General features: G+C 47.5%; 2 protein-coding genes and 1 non-coding gene across 3 annotated transcripts; 2 read left to right on the top strand and 1 right to left on the bottom strand.

Moving 5' to 3' along the window:
• Nucleotides 1-6,912: 6,912 nt before the first annotated feature.
• Nucleotides 6,913-7,913, top strand: LOC125591854. Its single transcript, XM_048766729.1, has 3 exons — nt 6,913-7,084; nt 7,144-7,613; nt 7,707-7,913. The coding sequence occupies exons 1-3, from the start codon at nt 6,913-6,915 to the stop codon at nt 7,911-7,913; spliced, it is 849 nt and encodes a 282-aa protein (XP_048622686.1).
• Nucleotides 7,914-14,442: 6,529 nt separating this feature from the next.
• LOC125591853 lies at nt 14,443-19,609 on the bottom strand. Its single transcript, XM_048766728.1, has 11 exons — nt 19,359-19,609; nt 18,574-19,274; nt 18,397-18,532; nt 18,093-18,303; nt 17,757-17,855; nt 17,571-17,631; nt 16,872-17,480; nt 15,724-16,777; nt 15,440-15,606; nt 15,206-15,300; nt 14,443-15,012 (listed from the first exon to the last, which is right to left on the bottom strand). Exons 1-11 carry the CDS (start codon nt 19,607-19,609, stop codon nt 14,443-14,445), a joined length of 3,954 nt encoding a protein of 1,317 aa, XP_048622685.1.
• Nucleotides 19,610-20,457: 848 nt separating this feature from the next.
• Nucleotides 20,458-20,564, top strand: LOC125592126. Its single transcript, XR_007327975.1, has one exon. It is a non-coding gene; the product is annotated as a small nucleolar RNA R71 (small nucleolar RNA).
• Nucleotides 20,565-21,034: the final 470 nt, after the last annotated feature.

Raw genomic sequence — 21,034 nt, 5'->3', positions numbered from 1 at the left:
TGTATCCTCTCGAAAAATCCTCTCAACCAAAGGCCACCTGGGGGAAAGAAACGACACAGTCTCACCAGATCTAAAACTCACGCAGCTGGGAAACACTTTTTCAAGGGAGGATAACACATTATTAACAGCAGTAGCGAGATCCAATGCATGAATTACCTATGAGTTCCTGCTAGTCCCTGCTGGTCCCGGGCCTAAACCACAAGTTAGACTCTACAGTCTTTGGTTCCGGCCGGTTCCGGGTCTTTAACCTCAAATCAGACCCCTGTAATTTTTGGTTCCTGCTGGTTCTGGATCTCAATCTCAAATCAGACCCCTACAGTTTTTGGTTCCTGCCGGTTCCGGGTCCCAACCTCAAAGCCGACCTCTACAATCTTTGGTTCCTGCTGGCTCTGGTTCTTAACTATATATCAAACCTCTACAAACTTTGGGCCCGACGTGAGCAGTCATCACCAACATCAATATCAACGGGTAATCAACTTGCAACAATATAGCAAGCCCTAAACGCCATCAATGCTTCCAGGCTTACAACTTCACCCCATATAAGAAAGACGCAAGGTTCTCAAACAGTACACTTACATTTTCCAACCGGGTTTACAACTTTGACGAATTCTAAAGAGAGGAGGATTCAGAAGAAGAGCTCCTGGAAATAATGCATGCATACCAGGCAACCACTAAGAGGTAACTGGAGAACCACCTTTCTCTTTTGGTTCTAGAATCTAAGTGGTAGCGGGAATCCTAGATAAACATGATAGCTAGGTGGACAGAGCGCTTTTGAGCACTCGTCAAATTCCATTGGAGTCGTTCCACGAAAGAAACCCTGCCCAAGAGCCGGGAACATTGTTGCTCTGCCTCCTGCAAAGGAGCCAGAGAAAATGCTAACTTTACATCAAGGACTCCTTGTCTTCATATCCTCTACTCATTGGAGCAAAGGGGAGTAAAAGAAGCCGGAGAACACATGTTCCCACTACTATTCATCCAAAAGAAAAAGCCAAAACCTCTGGGTTCCGGGTTTCAGCTTCCAAGTTCCGGATCTTTGGTTGTTCACCTTACAAGAAGGTCAAATCCAATGACTCCACGAAAAAGCAAGATTCGACCACCTTACTACCGCTTTTCCTGGCAATGTACCCTGATATACTTCTAGAGGAAGCCAAGGCCACGTGCCTCTCAAGATTTCCAAGGCAACGAGCCTCTACAAGTTTCCAAGGGTACGCACCATTACGAGCTTCTAAAGAAATAGTTCAAAGGCCACGTGCCTTCATGAACCTCTAGGGAAGACACGACCAGGAGGAAAGCAGGGGCAAATAAGTTAAGCGTCAAATAAAGGGACAACACGCATCAACAAATCCCGTGAACCTACCCACAGCAAGGGAGATTCAAGACGAGGTGACGAGTCACTAAACGACATCCAGAAAACGCTGAGAGTGGTTCACCTAAGCGGGGGCAGAGAGCAGCCTCGACGTTAAATGACATCGTGAAATGCTGAGAGTGGCTCACCCTAGCGGGGGCAGAGAGCAGCTAGAACGAGTCATCGAACAACGCCTGCAAAGAAGGAAATCCATGGAATATGAGAAAATCAATATTCGTGGATGAACAACAACATGAATGGACTAATCATGTCCTAGTATGCATAAGAAAAACGCTAATCCCTGCGTGAAGCAAGAGAAGAATTACCTCATCCTTGTGAACTACTGCTATCTAAACAACAGATTCCGGCTCCAAACCCAGGTCAATTCCTGCCTGCGGACCAATCTGGGTCCAAGATCACATGAGATCATGTCAACCCATTCTCCAAGCCCGGGACGGAGAAGTACTGTTGCTTTACCTGAAAGAACAAAAGAACACATGGAGTGTCGTCCTGGTGCAAAGAGAAAATGTTGCTCCATACGCCAGAGGTACAAAGGTCATTGGCAAGGCATACATAGGAGCTCGCCAGCATCCGGGAACCTCCATGTTTCAGAAGGGTCTACCCCAAAACCTGCGGGTTCCAAGAGAATCAGTTCCACAAACTCCAGGTTTCTAGGGGACGAAGCCCACAAACCTCCAGGTTTCAGGAGGATAAATTCCAGAACCTCCGAGCCTCAGGAGGTTATTTCCATAATCGCCAGATTTCGAGAAGTTACATCCAAGATGAAAAATAGAAAGACTTGAGACCAGCTAAGAGTATCAGAAACTGCAGGACCACAAGTCCCACAAAGTTCTATTACCACGAAGCGGTCCTATAGATCTTGAAGGCACTCCGAACGGCTCCACAGAAGGCAACGGGTGCTATCTCGACAACAGCCCACATCCAATCGACATCGAGAGTGGTCCATCTCCGGAGGACAGAGTACGATGCTGTATTAAGTCAACTGAGACTCTAGTTTCGAGACAGCAAAATAAAGATTCACCTCCAGGTGCAATATCTACAGATCCTCCCGTGTCAGAACATTAATTCCTCAGAATCTCCAGGTTCCCAAGGATAAATCTACGGGTCCTACAGGATCATAACATGAAGCCATTCAAAGCCTTAGATTCCAAAGAAGAATCAGCAGGGACTACAAGTTCCTACGCGATGTGTGTCGATACCTCAGGGTAGTACGTAGAAGAATCGGCCTCCACGCCTCAACGAAAGGTCCCGTTCATCCATGAAAAAGAAAAGACAGTCTCCAGAACCAAGAAGTGATTTGCGGAGGGTATCTCCGACAACGCCAAGCCCAAGGGACCTGCCACCGACAAGCCGATGTTGATGCCCACTGAAGCAATGAACGCTTCTCCATCAGGTCTTGCGCCAACCAGAGAGAACTACTTCAGGCCACGAGGCCCATGAATAAGTCTTGACATCCAATGGAATCCAAGACTAAGGTCCTGAATCTCGCCATGTCATCTCTAAGCAAGTCTACCATCTGGAAACGTCTACGAGACCCCAGTCTATCCCGGGAAGTTTGTTCTCCTCTAGGTTCGAACACGGCCCATGCCAAAGAAAAACCTAGGAAAAAGGGATTACTGGAGCGATGTCCTGCTAAAGGAAAGCCTGCTGAGATAGGGCAACCCCGGTTGACTCAAGTGCATAGGTTATCTCCCGACTTCACCATGAAATCGAAAGATAAGGGGAAAACTATTGTAGTAAATAATTTGGAAAATATTACTCCTACTTCCGGGCAGGACCCCGGTGTCCAGATAGCCCGCAAGTAGAAGCTCCGGCTCCGACCCCTGCTTCCATCCCTGACTCCGGGTAAACTAGAAAAGATCATACAGAAGAGAGATTTTTTTCACGGGAAAGGATCTAACCCAGATTCCGACGACTAAAGATCAATGAAAGGGATTACTAGATCCTGTGATCTTGCGCATAAGTGGAGAACCCACACATATGGCGCATGGAAAATATATGACAATCGCAGGAATGGGCTAGGAAAAGCCATAGTATGCGGTCAAATACCTCCTCATCCCCTTAAAACTTAGCCTCGCCAAGATTCTCCCTCTTAGAATTCTTGGGTCCTGACCCATACACTCCTCCACACGATTCATGGAACCAGAGAGCCTCAAGAAATGCAAAATGAAGTCCTGCCTGAACTAAGGCCGAGTATTGCTACAGGAGCAGCACAAGCATCTGAAGTATGAGCAGAAGCATCACCCTTTATGCAGACAATCCCGGCTTCTCCATCAAAATTTCGGCCAACTCCGACCAATCCCCACCATGGGGGCAATGTCTCATCCTTATAAAGGAGAAGAAGAAAGTCTTACAGGCTCCACTTAATCCTGCGCGACAATGATGTCTGCCCTTAGAGCAATTACTAGGCCCTACATGGTGTTTCTTCCTGATTATCCACTTCTAGGTCATCGGAATCAAGGGTACAACTATAGACCAAACACATGCCCATTGAAGCATGTTTACCACGTGTCTGCATGGGATCAAGGATTTTTGTCCATTCTCCAGGTCATACATCTCCGATCAGGCTGTGAATCCTTTCACACCGAGCGCAAGTACATCTGAGCACTACCGACAAGGAAGTTTGATGGCCCAGACTACGAGCCGAGGTCCTACTCCAAACTCAACGAGGAACTTGATACTACGGTGCAACTCACGAAGTCTTATGAAGAAAAATGTCATTTCCTGCCTTTAAACATGAAACCAAAAAATAAGGTCGTGGTGCTGTTCCCTTTGCGGTTCGACCTTGATACCTAAACTGTCGTTTGGATCAAGGATCGATCACAAGCAATAGAGATCAAGTCCGATAGTTTCACCGAACACTCTAGTATCTACTTTCGCTGACTAGAGATGCATGGCTCATTCATTCAATATCAAGCAACCTACTACACGGTTAATGAGCAGATTAAACCTAAGATCTAGCAGTAAGTGATCAGGTTAGAGCTAGCATTAAGAGTCGGGATGAACGAAGACACAATAGAGTTGCTTATTTATGTTTAGCCTTGCGATTAACACCCTAGAACACTAGACAAGCTAGCCGACTACTCAGCCATAACACAAGATGAACCAGACATGATAACTGAATAATACTGCATATAAATCCAAAGATAACTCAATAGGGTTCATGATGATCTTCTCTGTCAAGAAGAGGAGCCGTCTCCCTTACAATAGCAATTATTCAACAATAGGTCCAGGACTCTTGCAAAACTAGCGTAGTCCATAAAATAAAGATAAGGATGGCTTTTTATATGGAGGCGCCATCGACTTCAGAGGAGAGAAAGGTGATTAGGGCAATCTTTGAAAGATATTGAAACTTCCATAAATGTCGGGAACAATCGTCTGGCTGTTCCTAGTGGGATCAACCTTCAGACTGCTCCGCTCGATTGTTCCGCAGGGTAAGACTCCAATTCTTGCTCCTTTCTTCACGCTTCTTCCTTTGGTTCCTCAGTCTACTCCAGACCTGAAATGACTCTAAAAGGACTAGACTAACTCGATAAAACACTGAAAACAAGTTAGAAAGTATATACACAATGGTGTCAAAAACACCACATATCAATTCCCCCAGACTTAGATCCTTGTTTGGTGTAATGTCCTCTACATCATCCATGTCTTGATCAGGGGGCGGTGCTCGCGGATCGGTGCAAAGGAACTCCGGTCAGGCAAGAGGCGGATGTTCTCGATCGTGCTGAAGTTCGTCCGCTGTGGCTGCGGGAGCTTGCAGTACATCACGTTTCCCTCCTTGTCCGCGAACTTGTAGGTGCACTCGTCGCAGAGGATGTGGCAAGCGATCATATAAGGGGTGTCGATGTACTCGTTCTAATGGTTGACCGCGTTTGAACGGAGATCGATGCCAAAGTACTTGAAGAGAGGAGTGAGTAGGATACCACAGCGATCATTTTTCCCCTCGGACTTGTTTTCGGCTTGCATCAAACAGTCTCGTCGTGTATAGAACATCCATATGAGATGGTACCCAGGGTTAGTGTTAACCGACTGGATTGGGATGTCCCTAGCTCTGCGGATCTCACCCTCAAGCCCCGAGTATAACATTTTCAACTCTCCCTTGGTGACCTTCGAGGTCTGATCATTAGCGAACAAGAGGTTGGAGACCATCTTTGCAATCACCCTTAGAGTAGGGTTTCTGATCTTGGACTGGTACGCCTTTCGGGATGTGAATGTTCCGTTCGCAATGAGGTCCCTGTTGGGGTCAAAAATGGTTATTTCGAAATCAACGGCTATGATTATTTCTTATTCACGGATTTCTCGCAAAACATTCATTGAAAGAAAGATCAGAAGTGAACGAACGAGCGAAATCCCGCACAAAAGCCACTCGCTGGAGAGCTTAACCATCACGCAGGTCAGCTCGCCGGTGAGCTCAACCATCTAGTCGGTCAGATCGCCGGAGAGCTGAACCGACGTGTGGTTATACTCGCCCGGCGAGCTGAACCGTCGTGTGGTTGTGCTCGCGGCGAGTTCGGCCATCACGCGAGTCGGCTCGCCCGGCGAGCTCGACCTGATCCCGGCCTGTCCGACTTACTTCAACTCCCGTATCTTCCGTATAGCTGTGATATCCGACCTTCGCGACCATATACTTCTCGTTTTGTTTTGATTAAAGTTATTCTCGAAGTTTTATGACTAAAACCGAGAAATCGTATAAACGCCAAAAGGCCTAAGAACGGTCCGCAAGGATCCAAACTGGTCTAGAGGCCCATCCACGCTCTAAGAAGGGATTCGAGCCCATAAAAGTTATGACGGTTTGTCCTAACTCACAGAAATACGATAAATGCTAAGTTTCCAAAGATAAATGTAAAGATTCGAGGATAACTATCAAGATCGACGAAAAATAGAATATTCCCAAAAGAGATAGAATTGGGCCCGAAGGCGAAGGATGGGCCACCGACCTAAAGCGACTATACAAGGAGAGAAGAAGCAGAAGAAAAGGGGATCCGAGAATTTAGACTTAGAGAACTCCTGCTAGCTAAGAGAACTTAGGGCTTAGGTGGTTAGACTAGCACGGCAAGGCTTAGGACGTCTTGGCCGCCTCTTGTCCTGTTGTTCCGATAGTTAGCATATCTCTACTCCTCTCGGAGAAATCTTGTATTCATACTATTCAATATAACGCCTCTGAGCGATTATCTATCTTTTTATCGTTCTAAAGTGATTACGCAGAGAATTCAGACCTTCAAGGAAAAACGGGTTCACTTGGTTTTCCTCCATTATTATTTATTATAAACGACGGTGTGAATTTCAGTTCCCACAGTTTGGCGCTAGAAGGAGGGGCAAGGACGAATTCTCTAACTCAAAAATCACTAAACGATAAAAGACACAAAATATCCGCTCCAGCAGCTAACGATGTCGTTTCTTTCAAGGACCGGGCAACGGCCGATCAGGCTAAACTCCACAACGATCTCCTTGTCGTCGAGCTGACGGTCCAGGACATCGACGTAGCGAGAGTGTTGGTCGACACCGGATGCTCGGCCAATATTATCTACAAAAGCACTCTCGAAAGAATGGAGATCGATCTATGCGCTGTTACGGAAAGACCCAGCTCGATATTCGGACTCTCGGGAGATGCTACTATGACTCTCGGCTCGATCGACCTCGTTGTTAAAGCCGGGAGCGTCATCAAAGTCACGGAATTCTTAGTCATCGACCGCCCAACATCGTACAACGCGATCGTCGGTACTCCATGGCTGAATTCCATGCGAGCGATCCCTTCGACATTCCATCTGTGCCTTTAGTTTCAACCCCTCGTGGAGTCGAAACTATACAAGGAGACTACAGGATGTCGCAAGTATGTTTCGCCGCCGAGTTAAAAAGAAAGAAATTTTCGATCAAAACTTCCCATAAAAAGAAAAAAAAGCTGACACTCGATGAGAACGCCCAGAAACGAGACTCGGAAGTCTTCTGGCAATCTCAAAGGGCCGAAGCCCTAGAAGGGAAGCACGAACCGACTTGCGAACCGGTAATTTCGATCTGCCTCGACGAATCCTCTCCGGAGCGATGCGTCGAGATTGGAGCCAACCTCCGCGAGCCACTAAAGACAGAGCTCATCGCCTGTCTCAAAAAGAACCTCAATGCGTTCGCTTGGGCCGCGGAAGATATGCCAGGGATCGATATCGGCATAACGTATCATGAGCTTAACATCGATCCGACCTACAGACCCGTCAAACAAAAAAGACGAAAGCTAGGACCGGAGAGTGCTACCGTGGTAAATGAGGAAGTCGAAAGACTCCTGAAGGTCGGATCAATAACAGAAGTTAGGTATCCAGACTGGCTCGCTAACCCGGTCGTGGTCAAAAAGAAAAACGGTAAATGGCGAGTATGCGTCGATTTCACCGATCTCAACAAGGCATGTCCAAAGGATTGCTTCCCACTCCCGCACATCGACCTACTGGTCGAAGCAACAGCAGGGAACAAACTCTTATCATTTATGGATGCCTTCTCCGGGTACAATCAGATCATGATGAATCCCGACGATCGTGAGAAAACTCCGTTCATCACCGATTAGGGAACATATTGCTACAAAGTAATGCCTTTCAGTCTCAAGAATGCAGGCGCCACTTACCAGCGACTTGTCAATCGAATTTTCTCCGAACAGCTCAGCAAGACTATGGAGGTATACATCGATGACATGCTCGTAAAGTCTCTTGACGAGCACGACCACGTCTCCCATTTGGAGGAGTGCTTTGCAAGACTTAACGCCCACAACATGAAACTAAACCCTGCAAAGTGTAGATTCGCTGTGGCATCAGGAGAATTTCTCGGGTACCTAGTCACGTGTCATGGGATCGAAGCCAATCCTAAGCAGATAAACACGTTAATAGAAATGGTCTCGCAAAGACGAAACGGGAAATCCAAAGGCTAACCGGAAGAGTCGCGGCCTTGAACCGTTTCATCTCGCGCTCGACGGATAAGTGTCTTCCTTTCTACGACACGCTGAAAGGGAATAAGAAGTTCGAATGGTCGGAGGAATGTGAGAAAGCTTTCCAACAGCTAAAACGTTACCTGGCCACTCCTCCCGTCCTCGCAAAACCAGTGGAGGGAGAACCCTTGTTCCTGTACATCGCAGTCTCCACAACAGCGCTAAGCGGCGTTTTGATTAGAGAGGAATGCGGTGAGCAAAAACCAATCTTCTACATAAGCAAAACGTTACTGGACGCTGAGACCCGGTATCCCCTGATGGAGAAACTAGCATTCGCTGTTGTGACATCGGCAAGGAAACTCCGGCCGTACTTTCAGTCGAATACCATAATAGTCCTCACCACCTTCCCCTACGAACGATCTTGCACAGTCCAAGTCAGTCAGGACGACTCGCAAAATGGGCAATCGAATTAAGCGAGTACGACGTGGAGTACCGCCCAAGAACCTGCGCAAAATCTCAAATACTAGCGGACTTCTTGGTAGAATTGCCCATGGGGGATATGACAAACACGGAACCGGACTCAACCTGGATCCTTCATGTCGACGGATCATCGTCCAAACAAGGATCCGGGATCAGAATCCGGCTCACGTCTCCGACCGGCAAAGTTTGGAACAGTCGTTCCGATTGGAATTCCATGCGTCGAACAACGAGGCCGAATATGAAGCACACGTCGCAGGATTACGATTAGCCCGTGGGCTTAAGATCCACAACATTCACGCTTACTGTGACTCTCAGTTAGTCGCAAATCAGTACAGCGGAGAATACGAAGCGAGGGACGAAAGAATGGATGCATATCTAAAACTCATACAAGACCTCTCCCAAGACTTCAACCACTTCGCCTGACTAGGATTCCTCGCTCAGAAAACACTCAGGCGGATGCCTTGTCGCACTCGCATCAAGTTCAGACTCTGGACTAAGACGAGTAATCCCCGTCGAGTTCATCGAACACCCAAGCATCGGACCACCAGTGGTCGCCAATCTGATTCGAGCACAAATCGAAAATGCGGAGGAAGTCGAAGACCCACCAGAAGAAAACGTGGATCAGTCGGAATACGGCTGCGACAGCCCATGGCTAGAGCCAATCCGAGCATACATAATCAACGGAACGCTTCCCACTGAGAAATTGGCGGCCCGAAAAATCAAGACCCAGGCCGCGCGATATGTAACGGTAGAAGGAGAAATCTACAAATGGAGGAGGTTCATTCGGATCATGTGGGAACCACTCCGGCGGAAGATCTCTTGCCGTAAAAATAAAACGCCATGGTTATTACTGGCCAACTATGATCAAAGACTGTGAGAAGTTCGCACGGAAGTGCGAAAAATGCCAAAGGCACGCGTCGACAATCCATCAACCCGCAGAAGTCCTCTCGTCCATCTCGTCTCCGTATCCCTTCATGCGATGGTCCATGGATTGTTGGGCCATTACATAATTCGAAGCAGAAGCGCTTCCTCCTGGTCCTCATGGATTTCTTCTCAAAGTGGGTAGAGGCAGATTCCTACGCAAGTATCAAAGACGTACAAGTCGAGAACTTCGTATGGAAGAAGATCATCACCAGACATGGGGTCCCTTACGAAATCGTGACAGACAACGGATCTCAGTTCATCTCTACCCGATTCGAAGCATTTTGCGAGAAGTGGAAGATACGACTGACCAAGTCGACTCCCAGATATCTGCAGTGCAATGGCCAGGCAGAGACCATCAACAAAACCGTCCTGGACGGGTTAAAAAAGCGCTTAGAAGCCAAAAAGGGGCGATGGGTAGAAGAGCTCGAAGGAGTTCTTTGGTTGCATCGTACGACCCCGAGATGGGCTACGGGTGAAACCCCATTCGCCCTCGTTTACGGAACGGAATGTATGATCCCCGCGAAAGAGAATTTCCCGGAGTACGGAGAAGATTCTCCCCGAACGAGAAGATCATAACAGCGCGATGCTGGACGAACTCGATCTAATTAACGAGCGGCGAATCAAGCTCTCATACGAATCCAAAATTACCAGCACGCCACCGTAAAATACTACAAATCAAACGTTCGCCATCGCAGGTTCGAGGAAGGCTACCTGGTCCTTCGCAAAGTCTTCCAAAATACTGCCGAACGTAACGCAGGAAAACTGGGAAGGTCCATACAAGGTCATAAAGGTAGTCCGACCAGGATCATACCAAATCGCAAACATGCAGGACGTCAAGACCCAAAGAACCTGGAACGCGATGCATCTTAAGAAATACTACCACTAATCGTAAAGTGGATCCAAAGAACTACGAGATGGATTGATCCCCGAAAAAAGGGTACGTAGGCAGCTCGCCCAGCGAGTTCAGCTATCCCCCCATCTTTAAAAAGGGGGGGGGAGGGAATGGGTACGTATACTCGTATACTCACACAACTTTCAAAAAGTCGATCTTTTCGAAACTTTTTACAAAAAAAAAAACGCGACGCTACAATCGCTAAGCCCACTATCCGACAAACGGCTAGAACGGCGGTCCAGAACTCGCCTAGAACGCCTGAATTAGCTATCATGCTAAAACCAACAAACCCACGAATGCTCATAAAAAAAGCATCTTTGGTAAAAAGCCTGCAAGAAAAACGCGGCTCAAAACAAAAAAGATTAACTTCTGGCACTGCGAGACGTCGCAACACGCTTGAAGTTACGGTATTTCCAACATTATGGAAACAACACTCTGGTTTCCAAAATCAACATACCTCTAACGGTAAAATGCCTTTAAAATGGCATCACTTCTTTGTTGCTGATCACAACAAACGAACCCTAACGTCCTAAACAGAGACTAGCCGCCCTCGAAAGGATAGGCTCTCTTACATCCGACAAGGATACCATAGCGCGCTATACAAGAAAATCCAATTTTGGCCAGCACCTCCAAACGGCCTTTGGAAGTAGCTCGAGTCATGCCAAGACAAGTCATATAAGCCGATATCACTTCGCGGACTTTATATCGGTACGAATCAGGTAGAAATTGCAAACAGGCAAAACGAAAGCCGACTTGTCATCGCATAGCCTTAGTCCGAAAGTAAACCTAGGTCTTGCCCTAAACCCAGTCTTACTGGATCCTGACATCTCAATGGCATAATATCGACATCCCGATATGAGATCCCAAAACTTGTCTCTTCACTTAAGTCTATGCGTTTTCACGAGTCCTCGCACAAAGCAAAAGCTGCGCGCTCAACAGACTATGGATACGGTGATCGTCCGGGGGCAAGGAACGAGACGAAAACTCACTCCTTCGCCCTCTAACTTCGAAAAACCCGGAGTTCTCTCGATTTATAATAAGCCGAAAAGGTTTTATAGATTGAACCAAGCATTATACAAAAAGCCCTAACAAGGGCAGGGATTCGAAGCAACCAACGGCTAGTCCCGAAACATGCAAACTGTGGCCTCACAAACAGGCCAAAACAAAAAATAAAAAAATCCCCGAAAGGAACGTTACCCTAAGCACTCCTCGGAGCACCACCTTCATCCTCAACCGCACAGCCATCGCCTCCCTCGTCCGCTTCGTCGTTTCCTCTCCCGCTCGCAACATCTCCACCTTCTTCAGCCACGGGGCCTTGCCCCTCGGTCTCTCCTAAACAAGGCTTGAGGGTGCACTCGAACTGCAGCTGAGAGAGGATCGAGTCGAAGTCCCCGTCGGAAGCCTTCAACTCCTCCTTGCGAGACAACAGCCTGGCTTCTTCGGAGTCCAGAGTCGGAGCCATGTCGCCTTCGACCAGGTGGATCTCGTTGAGGCTTCCCTCGACCCTCGCCAGAGCCAGGTCCTTCTCAAGGACTACCATGAGGGAATCAAACAGAACAGCCATCCTCGTCAGGCGAGCGTGAAAATCATCCCTCGAAACAACAGTCCTCGACTCTTCTCGGTTCTGAATTTCACGCTGGAGACGACGGACTTCGGAAGCCTTGCTCTTCTTCTCTTTCTTCAGCTTGAACAATGCGCTCGCCGACTTTCCGAAGTCCCACTCGAGATCGCTGACCCGAACCTCCAGCTGAGAGAGCTCATCAGCACGAGCAGCTTCAGTAGATTTCAACGTGGCCTCAGCTTCTTTCAGTGCCTCTTGCGATTCATCCAGGCCCCTTGTCAAACGCTCTATCTCTGATCCGCAGTCGCTGAGCATCCCGTCAATCAGGGATACAAACTATACATGAAATAAGGGTCAGGATAATCATAAAACAAGGTGGCTTATGCTGAAAATAGTCAAAACAAACTTTGGCACGATGTTGCGACAAAGGTCCCGAGGGCTCCCCTTTCGCGCCAGCGGTACATCTCCTCTTCTTGACGGTCTCGGTCGCAGCGCCAGTCCTCTTGCGACTTTTGGTCAAAGGAGCAGCACTGGACGCGGAAAGCCCTAGGACGCGGAAAGCCCTAGGACGATCTCCTTCCTATCCAGAGGCGGAGGCATCAACTCCGTCGCCTTCTCCTCCTTAGGAGCTGGGACTGGTGTTGTCGAAGAGCCCAAGGGTTGAGCCGAGACCTCCGGAACTTGAACAGAAACCGTGGCCGATTCTGCGAGGGGCGCGGCATCACCAGGGGACTTGTTTCCTCTAGCCGAGGTTGACATCGCAGGCAAATAAAGGATAGCTGGCACCTCAGGCTGAATCCGACCCCCTTCCTTCCCGGCACTGCGTCTGGACAGTCTCTCTTTGAAAGAAAGAAACCCGGCGACGAAGGTTGGAGTAGCTTCATGCGTGGCCGGAGTCGGAAGTGCCGAGTTGGCCTCACCCATCTCAACGTTGGAGCTTTTCTTTTCACTTGGGGAGGAAGACATTCTTGATAGGTAGTTTTAAGAAAAGAAAATGTGAGAGAAAGAGATGTGTGAAGAATGAGGAGTGGTGAGTTGCTACTTATAAGGATATGAGGGTGATGTGGATTTCCGCAATAAATATTCTTAGCCAAAGATTTCGATTTCTAATTCACATCATTCGCCCGCAAAATCGTCTCCGAGTCTTACGGGCTGGGGGCTAACTGTTGGGGTCAAAAATGGTTATTTCAAAATCAACGGCTATGATTATTTCTTATTCACGGATTTCTCGCAAAACATTCACTGAAAGAAAGAATGGAAGTGAACGAACGAGCGAAATCCCGCACCAAAGCCACTCGCCGGAGAGCTGAACCATCACGCGGGTCAGCTCGCCAGCGAGCTCAACCATCACGTCGGTCAGCTCGCCGGCGAGATGAACCGACGTGTGGTTATACTCGCCTGGCGAGCTCAACCATCGCTCCGGTCAGCTCGCCGGACCGTCGTGTGGTTGCACTCGCCAGGCGAGCTCAACCATCAGCCGTCACGCGAGTCGGCTCGCCCGGCGAGCTCGACCTGATCACGGCCTGTCCGACTTACTTCGACTCCCGTATCTTCCGTATAGCTGTGATATCCGACCTTCGGGACCATATACTTCTCGTTTCGTTTGGATTAAAGTTATTCTCGAAGTTTTATGACTAAAACCGAGAAATCGTATAAACGCCAAAAGGCCTAAGAACGGTCCGCAAGGATCCAAACTGGTCTAGAGGCCCATCCACGCTCTCAGAAGGGATTCAAGCCCATAAAGGTTATGACGGTTTTTCCTAACTCACAGAAATACGATAAATGCTAAGTTTCCAAAGATAATTGTAAAGATTCGAGGATAACTATCAAGATCGACGAAAAATGGAATATTCCCAAAAGAGATAGACTTGGGCCCGAAGGCGAAGGATGGGCCACCGACCTAAAGCGACTATATAAGGAGAGCAGGAGCAGAAGAAAAGGGGATCCAAGAATTTAGACTTAGAGAACTCCCGCTAGCTAAGAGAACTTAGGGCTTAGGTGGTTAGACTAGCACGGCAAGGCTTAGGACGTCTTGGCCGCCTCTTGTCCTGTTGTTCCGATAGTTAGCATATCTCTACTCCTCTCGGAGAAATCTTGTATTCATACTATTCAATAAAATTCCTCTGAGCGATTATCTATCTTTTTATCGTTCTAAAGTAATTACGCAGAGAATTCAGACCTTCAAGGAAAAACGGGTTCACTCGGTTTTCCTCCATTATTATTTATTATAATCGACGGTGTGAATTTTGGTTCCCACAATCCCAAAAACGGTCTGTTGGCGTGAACTTGTTAATGACTGCCACTTCTCTATGCTCGTCTTAGATCTCATAAATCTCATTGAGCTTGTCGAGCGAGAGAGAGCAGAATTTGCCGTCGGCCATGAAAGAGAAGAAACAGTTCTCATACGTTGGCTTGGAGGGATCGTCGTACCCGATGTGAGCCGTAGCGAGCACTTGGCAAACAAGATCCTTGTAGAGTTCATGCGTTCGGTAGCAGAGAGGAGCAATCCTCATGGCGTGGAGTGTTTTGAACACATCAGTGTCGAGACCAAGGGAGACGAGGGTGTCTGCGTGACCGAAACGAGTGGGGAGGATCTCGATGTTGAGGAGTGAGTTGTACCGTTTCGCAGACTCCTTGTCCCATCCCTCGCAGTTGAAGTCGAGGAGCGTCGGGTCGTCGATATTGATTGGCTGACCCTCTTGGTCCTTGCGCGGCCATGGGTATGAAGCCGGAGCATTGTGGTTCGGAGGCGGCACATAGTTCTCGCGGGTGATTTTCGGGGTTTTAACCGACTTTTGCTTGGTCCGTGGAGGCATCTTGTTCGATTGAGAGAGGAGGACCTCAAAGACAGAATTGAACTCGAAAACCCAAAGAGTTAGAACCAAAATCTTGACAATCGATTGATAGGTTTAAGATTTTGACTTTAGGTTTTATCTCTAGGGAGAGGGAGTGTGCGGCGATTTTGAGCTAAGTGGGGGAGTGGAGTGGGTTGCCTTTAATAGGAAAACCCTAACCGCTTCCCCTTCTCTCCTTTTTTATTTTATTTTATATATATATATTTTTTTGGGGTCGAAGACTTACCTGAAGGAGCGGCTGTTCTTCAGCGAGAACAGTCTGCAGATTGCTCCTCCTGGAAGCTTCAGTTTTCTTTTTCCTAGAACAAATTTCAAAACAAACTACAGAAAAATTTGGAAAGAAAAACATATTTACACTTACCAGTGGGTTGCCTTCCACCAAGCGTTCGATTTAAGTCATTAGCTTGACTTTGGGTAGCCAATTAGGCTGTGGAGTGATCGCATAGGGGAATTTCTTCACCTTCTGCGATTATTGTTTCAGCAAGGTATGGCTTAAGACGCTGTCCATTAACAACGAACTCTCCCCCATTAGGATCCATCAACACAATTGCTCCGTATGGTCGGACCTCCTTGTTGGTAGACGGGCCTGACCATCTGGACTTCAGCTTCCCAGGGAACAACTTCAGCCTGGAGTTGAAAAGCAGGACCTTATCGTTTGGTTCGAAGCTTCAGCTAATGATCCGCTTGTCATGATATGCCGTGGTCTTTTCCTTGTAGATTTTTGTGCTCTCATAAGCCAGGTGCCTGATCTCTTCGAGCTCGTGAATCTGGATGGACCGCCTCTCCTTGGCTGATTTGATATCAAAGTTGAGCAGTTTGACAGCCCATGCCGCCTTGTACTCAAGCTCCACTGGGAGATGACACACCTTGCCATAGACCAGGTGATATGGAGTGGTCCCGAGTGGCGTCTTGTACGCTGTTCTGTATGCCCATAGTGCATCATCTAATTTGAGAGACCAATCCTTTCGTGTAGTTCCGACTGTTTTCTGTAGGATGCTCTTGATCTCTCTATTAAACACTTCCACTTGGCCACTCGTATGCGGATGATATGCGGTTGCAACCTTATGCTTGACACCGTTCTTCTTCAAGAGGCCTTGGAAAACCTTGTTGATAAAGTGGGTGCCTCCATCGCTTATGACCACTCTAGGTACTCCAAACCATGGAAAGATTATGGTTTTGAACATCTTGGTCACAACACGCGCGTCATTAGTAGGGCTGGCGATTGCTTCTACCCACTTTGAGACATAGTCCACCACGACTAGAATGTACTCGTTCTTGTACGAAGGTGGGAATGGTCCCATGAAATCAATTCCCCAACAGTTGAAAACCTCAATCTCAAGTATGAAATTCTGAGGCATCTTGTTTCTCTTGCTGATGTTCCCCGGTCTTTGGCAGGAATTGCACTTGGAGATGAAAGCTTGAGCATCACGGAACATTGTGGGCCACCAGAAGCCGGCTTGCAAGACCTTGGAGACGGTCTTGAATGCCGCAAAGTGTCCAGCATAAGAAGAACCGTGGCAATGATGCAGGATCTCTGGAATCTGAGCTTCGGGAACACATCGTCGGAAAACTCCATCCTTGCAGTGTCGATAAAGGAACGGTTCATCCCAAAAGTAGAGTTTTGCATCCCTCGGGAATTTTTTCTTCTTATTCCCAGTAAACTCAACTGGTTCCTTCTCTGCAGCTAAGAAATTAGCTATCTCAGCAAACCAAGGTAGGTGGGAATATCTGTTCTTGATAGCAGCAACAAATTGTTCCTGGTCTATGGAGCAATCTACGGGAGAATCCGAGGAACAGTCTGCGGAACAATCAGCAGAACAGTCTGTGGCAAGGGTGTCCAGTCTGTTCTCGACATACAGACCAATTGCGTAGACTTGTTCTTTGGGGGAAACTGTCGTCGAGAGCAGTTTCTTCGTCGATCTTCATTCTTGACAGATGATCTGCGACTCCATTTTCAATCCCCTTCTTATCCTTGATCTCAAGATCGAATTCCTGGAGCAGGAGGATCCATCGGAGCAAGCGCGGTTTGGCGTCTTTCTTGGTCAGCAAGTATCTCAGAGCCACGTGATCCTTGTGCACTATCACTTTAGAACCTACTAGATAGGACCTAAATTTTTCGAAGGCGTAGACAATGGCTAAAATCTCTTTCTCGGTTGTGGCATATCTGCATTGGGCGTCATCCATAGTCATGCTCGCGTAGTAAATCACATGCAGTTTCTTATCTTTCTGCTGTCCCAACACTGCCCCCACTGCGAAATCACTCGCATCTGTCATGATCTCGAAAGGTAAGTCCCAGTCTGGAGGCTGGACAACTGGTGCACTGAACAAGGTTCCTTTTATGGTATGGAATGCATTCAAGCAATCAGTATCAAACTCGAACTTGGTATCCTTGCATAGCAGTCTGTGAGTTGTCTTGCGATCATTGAGAAGTCCTTGATGAACCTCCTGTAAAAACCGGCGTGCCCTAAGAAACTCCTGATTCCCTTGACTGATGTTGGTGGCTACAAGCTCATCATCACCTCAATCTTTTCCTTGTCAACCTCGACCCCCTTCTTAGAGATCTTGTGACCGAGAACAATTCCATCCTTGACCATGAAGTGACACTTCTCCCAGTTTAGCACCAGATCTTTCTCCTCGCATCACTGCAACACCCTGCACAAGTTTTTCAAACAAACAGAAAAGGAGCTTCCATAGACACTAAAGTCATCCATGAAAACTTCCATTATGTCCTCAATCAGATCAGTAAAAATAGACATCATGCAACGTTGAAAGGTCACATGAGCATTGCTCAAGCTGAATGTCATTCTCCTGTAGGCAAACATGCCGTATGGGCATGTGAACGTCGTCTTCTCCTGATCATCTGGGTGGATAGGGATCTGAAAGAAACCTGAATAACAATCTAAAAAGCAATAGTATGGGTGGTTAGCCAACATTTCAAGCATTTGATCAATGAAAGGGAGTGGAAAGTGATCCTTGCGAGTCGCAGCATTCAATTTGCGAAAATCAATGCACATTCAATGTCTAGTTATAGTTCGAGTAGGGATCAATCCATTCTTTTCATTTGTTATGACAGTTATGCCACCTTTCTTAAGAACTACATGAACATGGCTGACCCAATTGCTATCTGAGATGGCGTAGATCACACCAGCCTCTAGAAGTTTCATTATCTCTTTCTTTACAACATCCTTCAGATTCGGATTTAACCTCCTCTGATGTTCTATAGAAGTCATTGATTCATTTTCTAGGTGTATTCTATGCATGCACATATCAGGTGGGATACCATGAATGTCAGCTAGAGAATATCCTAATGCCTTACGATACTTTCTAAGATCACACAAAAGTTTAGCAATTTCCTCATTGTTCAATTCAGAGTTCATAATAACAGGATAGGTGGAATTTGGTCCTAAGAGTGCGTACCTGAGCCCCGTAGGGAGGGATTTAAGCACGATCTTTGGAGCTTTCAATTCGGTCCATGGATCGTCGAGTTGCATGTTCGGCTTTGTAGCGCTTTTCGAAGTGGCTGCTCCCGTTGCACTGCTCTGATTGCTCTCGTCTTTCTCCCCAGACTTAGATAGGTGAAAAGCTTTTCCATGCTTTTGGCAGAGTCAAGCATCTTGTTGTAGCCATCCGCGTCCACGCTCATGACGTTGTGCTCGGTCTCAGATCGGATCAGGGCTAGTTCGAGTGGATCATTGGTCAAGATTTCCTCAATCATTCCTTCTTGAGGGAATAACGCTTGATCTTCATCCTCAACTGTGTAACTCTGCGCGTCCAGCATTGGTTTCTTCAGCAATTTGTTCATCTCGAACTTCATCGCAATGTCACCTAGGTGAAGATCAATCCTTCCTTGTCGAACATCAATGATCGCACCAGCTGTGCACAAGAAAGGATGACCCATGATGAGTGGATCTCTCGGTTCCTCTTCAACCTCCAGTACGACAAAATCTGTTGGAACAAAGGTGTTGCCCACTCGGACATGGAGATCTTCCAGAATACCCACCGGTGACTTGACTGATCTGTCGGCGAACACCAGGGAGATTCTCGTCGGTTTGAAATCTGTGAAGCCCAGTCGTTTTGCCACGGAGTAAGGCATGAGATTGACGCTAGAACCCAGATTGCATAAAGAACAAGCGAATACTGTTTTCCCAATTTGTATCGAGAGAACAAACTTGCTTGGATCATCCAATTTCTTAATCGGCCCGTTCTGAAGTATCGCAGTGCACTCCTTTGAAACCATCAATAGCTCACTGTCCCCGGTAATCTTGTCAGAGATCAAACCTTTCGTCAAACTGCGCCTATAAGGCATCATCTGGATCGCATCCATAAGAGGTAACTTGATAGTTAGATCCTCTAGTATCTTTTTACACTTTGTCTCCTACCGATCCTTGCGAGATGTCTTTGCTGGAACAGGGTATGGAACCTTAGGGGTGTATTCGCGCGAAGGAACAGGCTCAACAGGTGTAGCGACAGGGGTTGGATCAGTCTCAGCAGACTGTTCCGGTTCCTCGTCAGATAAAGGGGGTGCTTCAGATCGTGGTTGCTCACCCTCCTTTAGCTTTCCACCGCTGACAACTTCTTGGGGACTGCGTCCGGTAGTCTTCTTCTGCTCCTTAGTGCTATGGCACTTCATTCCTTAGGGTTCTTATCGGTCTTTCCAGGTTGAGTACCTTGCTGCCTCTTGACTCTCCCGGCTGTCTGCGCGATCTGCACGTCCATCTGACGCATATGGCTGGCTACATTATCGTATTTGGTACTTAAGTCATTAAACATTTGGTTCATCCTAGAGTTGATGTCCGTGGTGATTTGATTTAACGCTTTCCCATGAATTTGTTGACCCTGGAGCAACTGCTGCATGATCGTCGCTAGACCCTTCATCTCGTCTTGCGGAGCAATCGCTGGCGAAGGAGCGGTTGTTGAGCAGTCTGCTGTTTTTGGTTCTGGAACTGGTTGTGCTGCGCCTTGCTAAGGACATATGTTCTTCCCTGGTACGGTTTCTGATAGCCACTGTTCTGTCCTTGACTGTTCTGCGCGTTGTCAACCGGTTTGTCAGTCTTTGGATACGCAAAGAGGTGAGGAATGTTCCTAACGTTGGGGATCGGGTGGTAGTTCTTGTACTGTCATCCTTGTCCATTGACGTAGCTCACTTCTTGCTGATCATCGATGGTATTGCCCCCTTCAGGTGTGGCGTCTGAAACATTGTTCTCTGATGCAGTTTCTTCCTCCATTATGAACACTTGGCTCTGATTACCCTTCAACAGCTGATCACCCTTGGCCACGAGGTTGTCTATGCTGTTTACGCTTTTGGAGCGGTCATTCTCCTTGTTCTTGTTGAGGGAGCTGGACGCCATATTTTCGATCAGTGCGAATGCGCCTAGTGTTGTTTGGGTTATGAAATCTCCATTGCTCGAGGAATCAAGAGCATTGCGAAACTCATAGCTCACTCCATCATAGAACACTTCTAGTATGTAATCATCCTCAAACCCATGGTGAGGGCATTCCCTTCGGTACTCCTTGTACCGCTCCCAAGCATCATAGAAGGGCTCGTCGGTTTTTTGCTTAAAATTGGAGATTTTATGCCTCAGAGCTGTGGTTTTCGTCTTTGTGTAGAAGTGGCTTTAAAACGCTGGTCTGACTACTTCCCATGTAGTAATTGTACCAGTCGGGAGAGAGGCTAGCCAGCGAGATGCTTTCCCATCCAAAGAGAATGGGAACAACGTGCATTTGACATAGTCTGGTGGCACTCCATTCGCACGAGAGAAGTTGCAAACTCTCTCAAAGTTCTCGATGTGGTCCAAAGGGATTTCAGCCGCGAGACCATTGAACATTTTTTTATGCACCAGGCCGATCAAAGCAGGCTTGATCTCATAATCATGTCGGGTGTAGGTAGGGGGTTGATGGCGGAGCGAGTGGTAGGGAAGTTCCACAGAAGGTTCCGCTCTCCGATGGGAGCGCCTTGTTGCTCAACTTGCTGAGTAGCGAGTTCGGCAGCTGTTTCGCGAGCAGCTTCTTGTGCGTTGATGGTCTGTTGCATCTGCTGCATATGTTGTTGCATGAG

The sequence above is a fragment of the Brassica napus genome, chromosome C8 (assembly GCF_020379485.1).
Source record: "Brassica napus cultivar Da-Ae chromosome C8, Da-Ae, whole genome shotgun sequence".
Classification (NCBI taxonomy): domain Eukaryota; kingdom Viridiplantae; phylum Streptophyta; class Magnoliopsida; order Brassicales; family Brassicaceae; genus Brassica; species Brassica napus.
The sequence above is the reverse complement of the archived record's forward strand: the minus strand, read 5'-3'. Positions and strand labels throughout refer to the sequence as shown.